We start from the raw sequence: 11,793 nt of genomic DNA on the forward strand, positions 1-11,793 counted from the left end.
ATTTTAATGGATTGTGGATTGATCACCTGGTACAGATTACACAGGCATTAGACTAAGACTCAAGTGTATTGTGGAAAACGGCATGCCGTGACATAGTTATAATTGACTCGTAACTCATTTATCATTCCGATAAGAAAATAGGAGCATTCATTTTTTGGATCCCAATTTCAAAACGTGTGCAGCATTGATCGATTTGTCCATAATGGATTGAGGTGATTTGGGGTCATGTTGAATCTGGTGGTTCTTCTGAGAAAATCAGGTGCAAGAACAAAGTGTACGGATAGAGTATTGGGTTATTATTTCCCCATCAATGATCACACAGGGAACCTATCTGCATAATCTAAATGTAAGAATAAGTAAACTTAAAAAGAATATTTACCTACTTCTTTATTCACATATATAGCAATGCCATATTTACATTTTACATAGATTTCTTTTTATCCTGTGGTGCATTTAATACATTTATATTTTGCTAGCATGTTTTGAACATACTTATACTATGACAAGCCTTTTCTGTAAATCTTCAAATATCAGAAATACAGATTTTATGTGAATGTGTCCAATGCTAAAGTGTTTCCGATTCCCATGGAAAACCATTTAACCAACCCAGTTGTGTGGATCCATGAAGAGAAGCAAAGAGACCTGGATCAATGGAGTCGAAACAGAAGATATGGACTGTAATGCAGTCATCCAAATGATTTACAATCCATAGAAATAGCTACATTCATATTAAGCAGCTAATGTTAGTGACAGCCTAGCCTAGATAGTAATTATCTAGTGACTTAAATAGCTAAATGTTCAATATCAGTGTAGAAAATTAGCTGAGTAGGATATAGCATTTTTTGGTGTGTTTGATCACTGTAGTAGCTTCTATATGATATCTATAATAGAAATCCTGGGTGGATGACCTTTTGACCTATTTGTGTCAAAAGTAAACCCTAAAGTTATTTTAAAAAATTTTATTAAATGTAAAAAAAGATGTATTAAATAGATATATTAAATATTTAATATTGGTATCTAAAACTTACTGAGATGACAGATTCCTACAGGACTAACATGCCTGAGATACCTGACTACTAATTACAGTCCTCCACTAATCCCGTCTGAATAGGGCTAGAAAAACATGAAAATAATGACACTGTTTATGAGTGTTTTTTTTAATTTATTTTATTTTATTAACCTCTTGCATCTTGCACCATCCATCTAGAGTTAAGAGCTTCACTCGTCTTTTCTTATTTTTCCATAAAGATTTGATCACAGACATGATGAAAATGTTATGGAATGCTCGTTTTCAGTGCCAGGTTCAAGCAAGGACGCCATCAGGTATAATTATGGCAATATAATATATAAAGGGAAGTAATTTCCTGTGATTCATGCTGTAGATGTTGTGCATGTAGTGTAGGATCATATTGTGTTCATTAATTATAGTGGAAGATTCAGTATTAAGTAAAGAGTCGGGCGTAACAGCAATGCTAAGCGATGAACTTGTGCAATTTCTGAGCTCTTTTATGATGATTATCCGTCACATTGTAAGACATGATCCCAATAATCTTTCTGGCTTAATTCCATGACAGACTGTGTTTTAACAAGTCCTCAGAAGTCAGAGGATCCTCTAATGATAGACATGCAATTAAAAACAATCTTACATCAAAGAGGCTTGCATGAATGGAAACGGTCTTCAGAATGAACTTGAGGTAATGAAGATGTGTGTGGTTTACATTTCGACATCACCACCAATACCACCATCACTAGCTGTCCCATGAGTTGTGTATCATCCCGTGCTCCTGTTGGTTGCATTTTAATCAAAAACTTCTCACACTTCAGATCTTCTTCACCTGTCCTTGATCACAGAGGTCCTAAATCAGCCACCAATATCTTATGCATTCTTATGCATTATAATTTTGACCTTCAGGGCCTTCTAGAGTTATTTAGCCTATTTGTTCAGGGTCATTGTCTGGTTAAAACATCCATCTTCTCCATTCTCATGTCCACCGTCAAATCTGACTACAACTGCCAGCATGCAACTCAGCCTCCAAACATGGCTGTCATGAACCACACTACCCAAAACACACCATGTATCCCAACCACCATGTTACTGTCTGACTGATCAACCACACACACACATAACATGCAAATTCCTCCTGTTGATTACGATTCTGCCTCTCAATTTGGATTCTCTGCAGTGTTTATTTTACATTTATGTATTTACATTTATGCCATGTGGTAGATGCTTTTATTCAGAGTGACTTTATCTTATTTATACAACTGAGAAGTTGAGGGTTAAGCCTGTTGGCCATGGATTTGAACTTCTGATCAGTAGTCCAACAATCTTCAATTCATTAGTCCAACAACCTTCCGATCAATAGTCCAACAATCAGTAGTCCAACAATCTTCAATTCATTAGTCCAACAACCTTCTGATCAGTAGCCTAACGATCTTCTGATCAGTAGTCCAACAATCTTCCGATCAACAGACCAACAACCTTCCAAACAGTAGTCCAACAGTCTTCAATATATTAGTCCAACAACCTTCCGATCAGTAGCCCAACAACCTTCCAATCAATAGGCCAACAACCTTCTGATCAGTAGTCCAATGATCTTCAATATATTAGTCCAACAACCTTCCGATCAGTAGCCCAACAATCTTCTGATCAGTATCCCAGCAATCTTATGATCAGTAGCCCAATGATCTTCCATTAAATAGACCAACCAGCTTCTGATCAGTAGTCCAAGTTACCACTTCTCATATTAAAGCAACTATCCTGCCAATTCTTGTGACACGTAAAGTATTTGAAACGGATCAACATGTCAAAACTAAAGCCATTGCTGTCATCCTTTCCAGCTATGAAAACTTCACAAAGTCACAGAGGACCCTGAAGGATCTGTTTCGGACATGTTTAAGAAACATGCCTCACCCTTAACACAATTCTCACTAACTGAAGCCCCTAATGACAAGCTGTTGTTTATATAAAGCTGTTGATGCACCAATTTCCAAACCTGTATAGTCTTGACTTAATTCCAATGTAAAGCAATCCATAACAGTGTAATACACCTGAGCTTCATCCTAATTTCACCACAGTCTTAACTAGATCATTCATCTGTGCGTCATTTAACTATCACTTATTATTCCTGCGGTGCAGCTTCCAAATCTACAGCGAAGACAAAACTTTCTCATCACCAGAAGGTCCTTGTTAAATCTACAGAGCATGCTAGGCTAGTTGGAACTGGTAAATTGTTATATTTAAAGTTATTTCCTCTGAGACTGTCCCTCCTTATCATGTCTGAATCATCGCACACTCTACGTCCCGCGTTGTTCGGTCTCTCAGATTGTAATCTAGAACAAAATGGTGCAATTTATAAAAAATGAAAACAAAAGATGAAAATATATACCTTGAAGATAACAATGTAGTTCAAGATTCTAGCGTATAACATAAAGCAGATATTATCTTTTATTAACTGTTAGCTGCACTAGCTTCACCTGATACCACTTCCAATATGAAATTGATATTGTTGCCGATGAAGCTAACATTAACTCAAGGCACAACTCTTGCTATATTGATTGTTATGGCTAAATCGCAACGAATTAGCTAGCTAGCTATGCTATATGTGGAGTGTCTTTTGCTAGATAACACCATATCCTCTACACCTCCCTATTTATTCCTTTCTTTATATATACATATATATTTTTCTGAGCAGCCGGTTAGCGCTTCTACTACCTGTGATCTGCTATCACACGGCAATAATCAAACGCTGTGTTGTGAGGCAATAGTCGGGCGATACCAACTTGTGCCTCAGATAGGGGTGGGGAGGATTTTAGGGCTTTTAATATTTTTATTTGATTTGTTAGGACAAGCTTGCGATCTTTTCCAAACAAAATAAATAACTACTACGTATGTTGATTATGAGATAAATATCGGTGAGAGGGGGGTTGTAATCATTCTGAATATTTGGGGGTTACACCCCTCCCAACACCCCCCCCCACCCAAAACAACCACAAATCAAGTCTCCAGAGCAGTTTTTGGCTGACTGCCTACATTTGAACAAAATGTTCACGTATAATTTGTAATTTATTGCGTACTCTCCTATCATACTGCAAGTGGAAACTGGAGTTAAGCCTGGGGAGAAATCGCACACACACACACACACTCGAGACATCATTAAGAAAAGTACTAGATTAACCGAAAAGGCCACTGTGTAACTGAAGTCCAGTTAAATATTAATCTGCGGTCCAGTTAAAGCGAAATTTCCCCGGGTTTTTCCCAGTGGAATAACACTCACGGTATGTGTGATATAGTTTATTATTAACTCATAACCTACTTCGCTGTGTGTTTACGCCACTCCAGAGTGTCTTTGTGCGGCATAATGAGAAATTAATAGAAGGATCATTGAAGGTGAGAAATGTGTTTCGTTTTGGTTTAAATGGCTAAAGACTCAAGAGAACATGAAGAACTCGCTTATTAAATGTGTACATGGGTATATTAAAACAACAACACACCTACCTGTGCTCATTGGAGTTACAGTATTTTACGATATTATTGGATTTTCACTGACTGGTCAGTCATTTAAGTACAGTATATAAACATTACATATTACTGTATTAAGGTAGTACATGGATTTAAACTCCTAATCTTAGAACCTTAACCATTTCACTGTCACAAGGCAGATGCTGAAAGCTTGGATGCGTATCCGAGGTGTTTAATAACGTAAACTGGTAAAATTACGAACAAGTGTGACCGGGAAAAGCGAACAATCCAAAATCTTCAGGCAAATCATAAAGTCAAGGCAGAGAGATTTAGAGGCATAGTAACATCACGATCACAAAGGAACAGAGCGGATACTTCGCAGTTGTGAAAGAAATATGTAATTAACCATAATTAGTATGATGCTGACTCTGAGAGTGCGAGTGCTGGCAGTCGGAGTCTGAGGCGGCCATGTTTGCGGTGAAACAGATTTTGTGACGTTATGCGGTGTGACATTAACTACTAATTCTGTAATATGCTTCAGTTTATAAACGTATGCTGTTCCTCTTAACTGAGCAGTTAAGGGAGGGGAAGTATTCCATGACATAATAATAAAAATAATAATAAAATAAATACTACTACTACTAATAATAATAATAGTGGTTAAGGCTCTAGGTTGTTGATTGGAGGATCATGGTTCAAACCCCAGCACTGCCAAGCTGCCACTGTTGGGCCCCTGAGCAAGGCCCCTAACCCTCACAGCTCCAGGGGGTCTGTATCATAGCTGACCCTCTGCTCTGACCCCAACCTTCAAAGCTGGGATATGCGAAGAAAGAAATTCACTGTGCTCTAATGTATATGTGACAAATAAAGTCTTCTTCTATAATAATATTAATAATTATAGTTTCTGTGAAGGAAGTCTTCAGTGTCAGCACTTTGTAACAGTCAAAGCTAAAGACTTTCCCATCACAGGAACTTCTTCAGAAAGGCTTCTGGTTTCTGAGTTTCATGAGAAGCTGAATTTTTCCCCCTAATTTTAACTTCATGAGAAAGTGAGGAAACAAGTCTATAGCGCTACAACTTGTTTCAGGGCGGCATTGTGCAATCACCCATCCATCCATCCATCCATCCATCCATGCATTTACATTACTGCTTTACCTACACATGGCTGTAGGGAGTATGAAAGTAGTCAATCCTGGGGGTCCTGGGGCACCTGGATGCAGGACACAATCACTCACACACTTAATCATGCTATGGATGATTTTGAGACACCAGTCCGCGCATGTCTTTGGACTGGTGGAAGAAACCCGGTGGTGGGAATCAAACCCCCAGCCTTGGTATTGCAAGGCTAATCACTAAGCACAATATTAAATGGAAATATAACTGGATAAAAAGTTTACGTGTCTTGTCTTAAATAAATAAAGGGTTAGAGAGACGGGGTTTTTTTGTTCTCAGCCTGATTAAAAACACCCATCACTCAGCAGTGCAGCACTGATTAATGTGAAGCAAATTACAGACCACTCTGACAGCTAAAAGGTGAAAATAACACCATTAATCTACAATAAGTGCCTTTATAGTGTGGTGCCATTAGGACATGATAATTGTCCTGATCATATTTAAACCCTGACTTTTTTTTGCCAACCACAGGGCACTTACGGTAAGACACTTCACCCTTCATGCCAAGACACTTTTCCCATGTGGATGTTAGATAAGAATGTTACATGATAGGGTGTGCAGCTCGCCTTTGTGTTTGATGAATGGGCCGTTTGGCAGGTTCCACTGCTCCCTGTTAAACGCCATGTGGGTGAAAGGGCCGACATAATAGGCAACATTTACAGGTAGGCTGTGAGAAGTGAAAGTGAAAGAGATGTTACGGGGGTGTATATATAGAGCTCGTGCTCCGTGTAGTCTGGAGCACACACTTTCACTCACACTTACTCACACGCTCACTTACACACACACACACACACACACACACACACACAGGTACAGTCAGGATGGTGAGAAATGGTGTGACGGTGCAGGCGACTGCTCTCCTGCTTCTTGCTTTGTTCTTCATCTGCTGGAACTCAGCAGGAGGTGAGACAGTTTTATTATTCTGGATTATTTTTTTTAAAAAGTTGTTTATCTATCTATCTATCTATCTATCTATCTATCTATCTATCTATCTATCTATCTATCTATCTATCTATCTGTCTATCTGTCTGTCTGTCTGTAATGTTCTTCTCAATGTGCAAAAGTTTGTGCACCCCAATAAATGAATTTGAAATACTTACCTAACTATATTACTTCAAAATCTGCATTTTGTTCTCCCTAAAATTCGTCATCAGTTGTTTAAATGAAAGCTTTAATGGTAGCCTGACATATTTAAATGCTAAACTTGGATGTAATAGGTCACCATTTAACATAGACTTTGTCTTCCACAGCCACCGAAGCAGCACCGGATTGCTGTTTGATCACCGTGGATAAAAAAATCCCAAGAAATCTGGTGATGTCCTACTACGTCCAGACTAAAGAGATGGGCTGCAGAGTGCTGGCCACAGTGTAAGAGTTTATCATTTAGCACTGTCAGAGTACACACACACACACACACTGGAAGCAGAGAGCAGGTTTAGCGCCATTTTAATTGAACACAGGTAGGCAGAAGTCAAAATGTAACTAAGGAAGTATGCAAAACTAAACGGAGCTGGCAAAAAAGGCAAGTAGATGAAACACGCAGAAATAATGCTCTATGGCAAGAGAAGAGACTAGTGGCTGTCACTATCACAGTCTGTGATTTATAGCTACGCTACTGTCAGAGCTGCTGTTATAAAAAAAAAATTAATCAGACCAATCAGAAATCATCAGTGATATAAAAGATGGACTCAAACACACCCACATCTCTGTCCAGGATGTTCAAGGCTCGTCTGATACGCCTAATATTTTTAATGAATAAATTTATTATTTATTTTCCACAGGTTCATCACAAAGAAAGGCAGGCAACTGTGCGCACCTCTGGCGAGAAAGAACAACTGGGTTAAAAAGTTGATCGATAATCTGAACAAAAAATCCAAAAAATCTTCCAAACGTACGTTATTTATTTATTTATTTATTTATTTATTTATTTATTTATTTATTTATTTAAATGTGCATATCCTCATAAGAAACAAAACCCTGTTATAATCCTTCACATTTATTCTTGCTTCTATTCCTAATCCTTACAGGAACGTCGCAGTAGAAAATGATCCCGGATCAGATAATCCCAGATCGGATGACAGGGGTCCTGTTTTGTCAGATTCGGATTAGACTGATCTATAAGAACTGAAACCACTGCCAGGAATGTATAAGCTTAGATATGATAAACATACTGCTGTTGTTGTGTGAAACCAAACCCACCACCTGAACATGATGTGATTGTATTTTGTAATATCTCTGACGTTGGTTTATCTTTATTCTGTATATATTTATATCAAATTCTCTCTTTTGCAGCCTGAAAATTTATAAAAAGACACTTTTTATACAAAAATAAATCGTGAATATAATGTATTTTTGTTTACTGAGCAATAAAAAAAGCGTGTCATATGTTACCGTGACGCGTCTTTCTTTACAAATATGAAATGTAATAAACCTATATATATATACTTCCGGTTACATTTATGCTGTTTGCTAACCTACACTGCATCTAAAACACACCTGTTCTCCAGAATCAGAATCAGACGTTTCCCTGTTCTCATGTGTGTTGTACACGAGCGCCCCCTGTTGTGAACTGATAAAACAACTCAAGGTCTTATTTTCTAAATACTCTTTTATTGTAGAGTACACCGATCGAGCATAGCATTATGACCACATGCCTAATATTGTCTTGGTCCCCATTTTCCTGCCAGAACAGCCCTGACCCATCATGCACTGTGTATTCTGACCCCTTTCTATCAGAACCAGCATTAACTTCTTCAGCAATTCCAGCATGGAGTAGCTTGTCTGTTGGATCGGATCACATGGGCCAGCCTTCACTCCCCACGTACATCAATAAACCTTGGGTCACCACTGTTCCTTCCTTGGACCTCTTTTGATAGATACTGACCACTGCAGACCGGGAACACCCCACAAGAGCTGCAGTTTTGGAGATGCTCTGATCCAGTCATCTAGCCATCACAATTTGGCCCTTTGTCAAACTCGCTCAAATCCTTACACTGAATAAGTGTGTGTGTGTGTGTATAGAGCCAGCACATTAATGTTTTATGTTACGTAATTACCCATGATGCAGCAGTTTTACTTATGTCATAGTGGATGTCATTATATTCTTGACCATACCGTTACTTTGGATTTACTTCTCTGTAGTAACTCTATTAACTGTTATGTAATACATATTAGTTGTTATATGCTGCAGTAAATGCAATAATAAATGTAGACTGAGACCACCGAAGGCAACCACAGAACACCCCAGGAGGTCTTTCTTACCAGCGGCCAGGAAACTCTATAACTCCTCCCCTTTCATTAGGGAGCAATGTACATTAATATAATACCATGTGCAATATCATACCATGTGCAATATGTTCTAGCTTCCTAGCTCCTTTTTTGTACATTTCAATACATGTAGAATATTTAATTTATTTTTAATCTATTTTTTAAATATTTAATTTATATTTTTAAATACATTTTGTACTTTTGAATACATTTTTATATTTAGATTATTTAATTTATTTTTCATTTATATTTACTCAAGCAGTCTCTGGCAAAAGAATTTCCTTCAGGATTAATAAATTTCTATCTTATCTTATCTTATAAAGTAAAAAAACATTACTGTCACACGCTTTATTAGGAACACCATACCAATAATCGTAGCTCTCTGAACATCCGTGATTCTTCATACAGAGTAGAACGATGTTGAATCATTCAATATTTCATCCCAAATAAGCTCTTTATTCATATCTGGTGACTGAGAAGGCTACTGAAGTGCACTGAGCTCACAGAAACATCCATTTTGAGTATCACCTTGTGATACGGTGCATTATCATGCAGGAAGTAGCTTCTGGAAACTGTAGCCTTGAACTGATGCATTTAGCCAGCAATGGCATTTGGCATTCAGGCTATGGCATTTAAATGATGCTTGATTGTTATTAAAAGGGTTTATTGAGTACCAAGTAAAGATTCTTCACACTATTTATGCATGAATGCATGACACAAGATCCTGGGTGTCATGCTGATGACACCAATTCCTGCACCTTCTGGGTGCTTGGGACATAATATAATATGGTCTGCCGTTCTGTTGTTTTTTATTCTGCCTCAATGTTTTGCATTTTGGGATACTTTTCTGCTTAACATTGTGCTTATTTCATTTCTAGCAAGGATACAAGGAGACATGCCTTTCTAATAAATACATTTATCAACATAGTCTTTTTCATTCAAACCAGATGCATGATACAGTGATCACAGTATAAATAAATAAGTCTAGACTTCCATGCAAATGATATCATATTTACTGTTGGAGGACAAACTTCTCTGTACTGTAAGTGCAGTGTAATATGATGATGAGAGATAAACACAGGGCTTGACTCTTGCCTCTGGTGCTCGTTCTGTCATTCTCCCAGCTGGCTGCTCATCCTCAGAGCCTCAGGACCAGCCGAGGCTGGGAGGTGGGCTGACACTGATCCTACACCCCAAGGGCTTAAGTGTGTGTGTGTGTGTATATCTCTCTCTTTCTGTCTCTCTCTTGCTGCCAGATGTCCCAGCATTCTCTGCAGCCTTGGGCATAAAATGCACTAATTACTGAACTCAGAAACAGTGTCCAATCTAGCCTGGGTCATTGATACTGCCGAAACCTTTCAGCTCTGAAGCAGCGGAAGGCAGAAAATAGACATGGATGATGCATAATGCAAGGCAAGGCGATTATGAAACCAAGAAAACAGAGCGCTGAATCATTTACAGCACAAGATTGCCTCTTCCACTCGGGATGCTTTTCGTTTCGATCGGCAGACGGATGTGGAATAGTGCTCTCATCACCTTGTGCGCCTGCTTGCACCCTTCCCCCTTTTCCCTTTTCCATCTGTGCTTTCTTCTTGCTTTCTCCCGGGGCCTTTCCTGTCTACTTTTTTTTCTGTTTCTGTTCAGCTCTTATCAGGGAGTCCAGTGGCAATATGGTGCCATCTGTGACACAGGCATTTTCATTTTCATAGACCCAATTCTGTTTAATGCATTTCAGAAATCATTTCGCCGGTAAAAGTAATAATTCTTATTTTGGGAATAAAAGAAATTTTAGGGCAATATATAAGACCTTTGAATACAATTAACTTCTTATAATTATTATTATTTTAATTATTATTATTATTATTATTAGTAGTAGTAGTAGTAGTAGTAGTATTGATAATAACTGTAACTTGGTCGGGAAGGAATGTCTTCTACAAAAAATTCTAAGTGAGGAGAAAGACAGGGAGAGAGGAACAGAGGCAAACCTCAACAGCACATTATAACTAATGGACATAGCCCGGGGAGGTGGGATGGAGTTCCCGGACCATTCCTTGCACACAACAAACACCAACGGCATCACCCAAGCACACTAATGCACCAGCACTACAAGACACAGCTAATGACTTGTACAAGCCAGCCTATACACCCAACACTCATGCTCTTTAATGGAGCAGAGAGGTCTCCAGCTCCCTGAAGGAAGGCCAGTATGGTCGGTGAATACTGTACACTATAACACGGGGCACGGGGAGGATAAAATAATCAGCGATCCGGACAATATTTGGGAATTTTTTTCTCTTGCTGCACTTTGCACGCCTGACAAGGCTTCAGGCCTGAATAATAGCTGGTCATAGCCAGTTGTCTTAGAAATAGAAATCGAGAGCCTTCTTCAGTCAAATGGAAGAGCAGAATGTCATTTAGAGTAGTAAATACTGTGCAGGAAAAATATACAGTTATACTGTATATTAACAAGGGTATTGCATATAAGAAATGTATAAATTCAATGCTAAGGATTTATAACTTCAGACCTCACATGCTCAGTACATGCTTGAAAACTAATTAGAAAGTTACACATATGGGGTGGAGTTAAATAGAGGCGTGTCTCAATGACATACTGTTTGCTTATCTGATGTGATATCGTAGGTGGTGGTAGCTCAAGTGGTTAGAAAATCAGAAGATTGGGGTTCAAGCCCCAGCACTGCATGGCTGAAAGTGTTGGGAGGCCCCCAAACCTCCTGCTCTAGGGGTGCTGTATAGCCGTTGGCAGGTGCTGTGCAGGTAAACCTTACTCCCCTGATCTCAAGAGGCACATTAGCAACTGATGCTAGTGGGTGCAGTCTTTAGCCTCCTTGTTAGTGCACCTGCCTCCCATGCCGGAGACCTGGGTTTTGAGA

The 11,793-nt window shown here is 38.7% G+C and overlaps 1 protein-coding gene across 1 annotated transcript; it reads left to right on the forward strand.

The window, feature by feature from the left end:
- Positions 1-6,222: 6,222 nt before the first annotated feature.
- On the forward strand, positions 6,223-8,022 carry LOC131366655 (C-C motif chemokine 19-like). Its single transcript, XM_058411278.1, has 4 exons — positions 6,223-6,538; positions 6,886-7,003; positions 7,417-7,526; positions 7,663-8,022. The coding sequence occupies exons 1-4, from the start codon at positions 6,457-6,459 to the stop codon at positions 7,674-7,676; spliced, it is 324 nt and encodes a 107-aa protein (XP_058267261.1). The 5' UTR covers positions 6,223-6,456; the 3' UTR covers positions 7,677-8,022.
- Positions 8,023-11,793: the final 3,771 nt, after the last annotated feature.

The sequence above is a fragment of the Hemibagrus wyckioides genome, linkage group LG16 (genome assembly GCF_019097595.1).
Source record: "Hemibagrus wyckioides isolate EC202008001 linkage group LG16, SWU_Hwy_1.0, whole genome shotgun sequence".
NCBI classification, from domain to species: Eukaryota; Metazoa; Chordata; class Actinopteri; order Siluriformes; family Bagridae; genus Hemibagrus; species Hemibagrus wyckioides.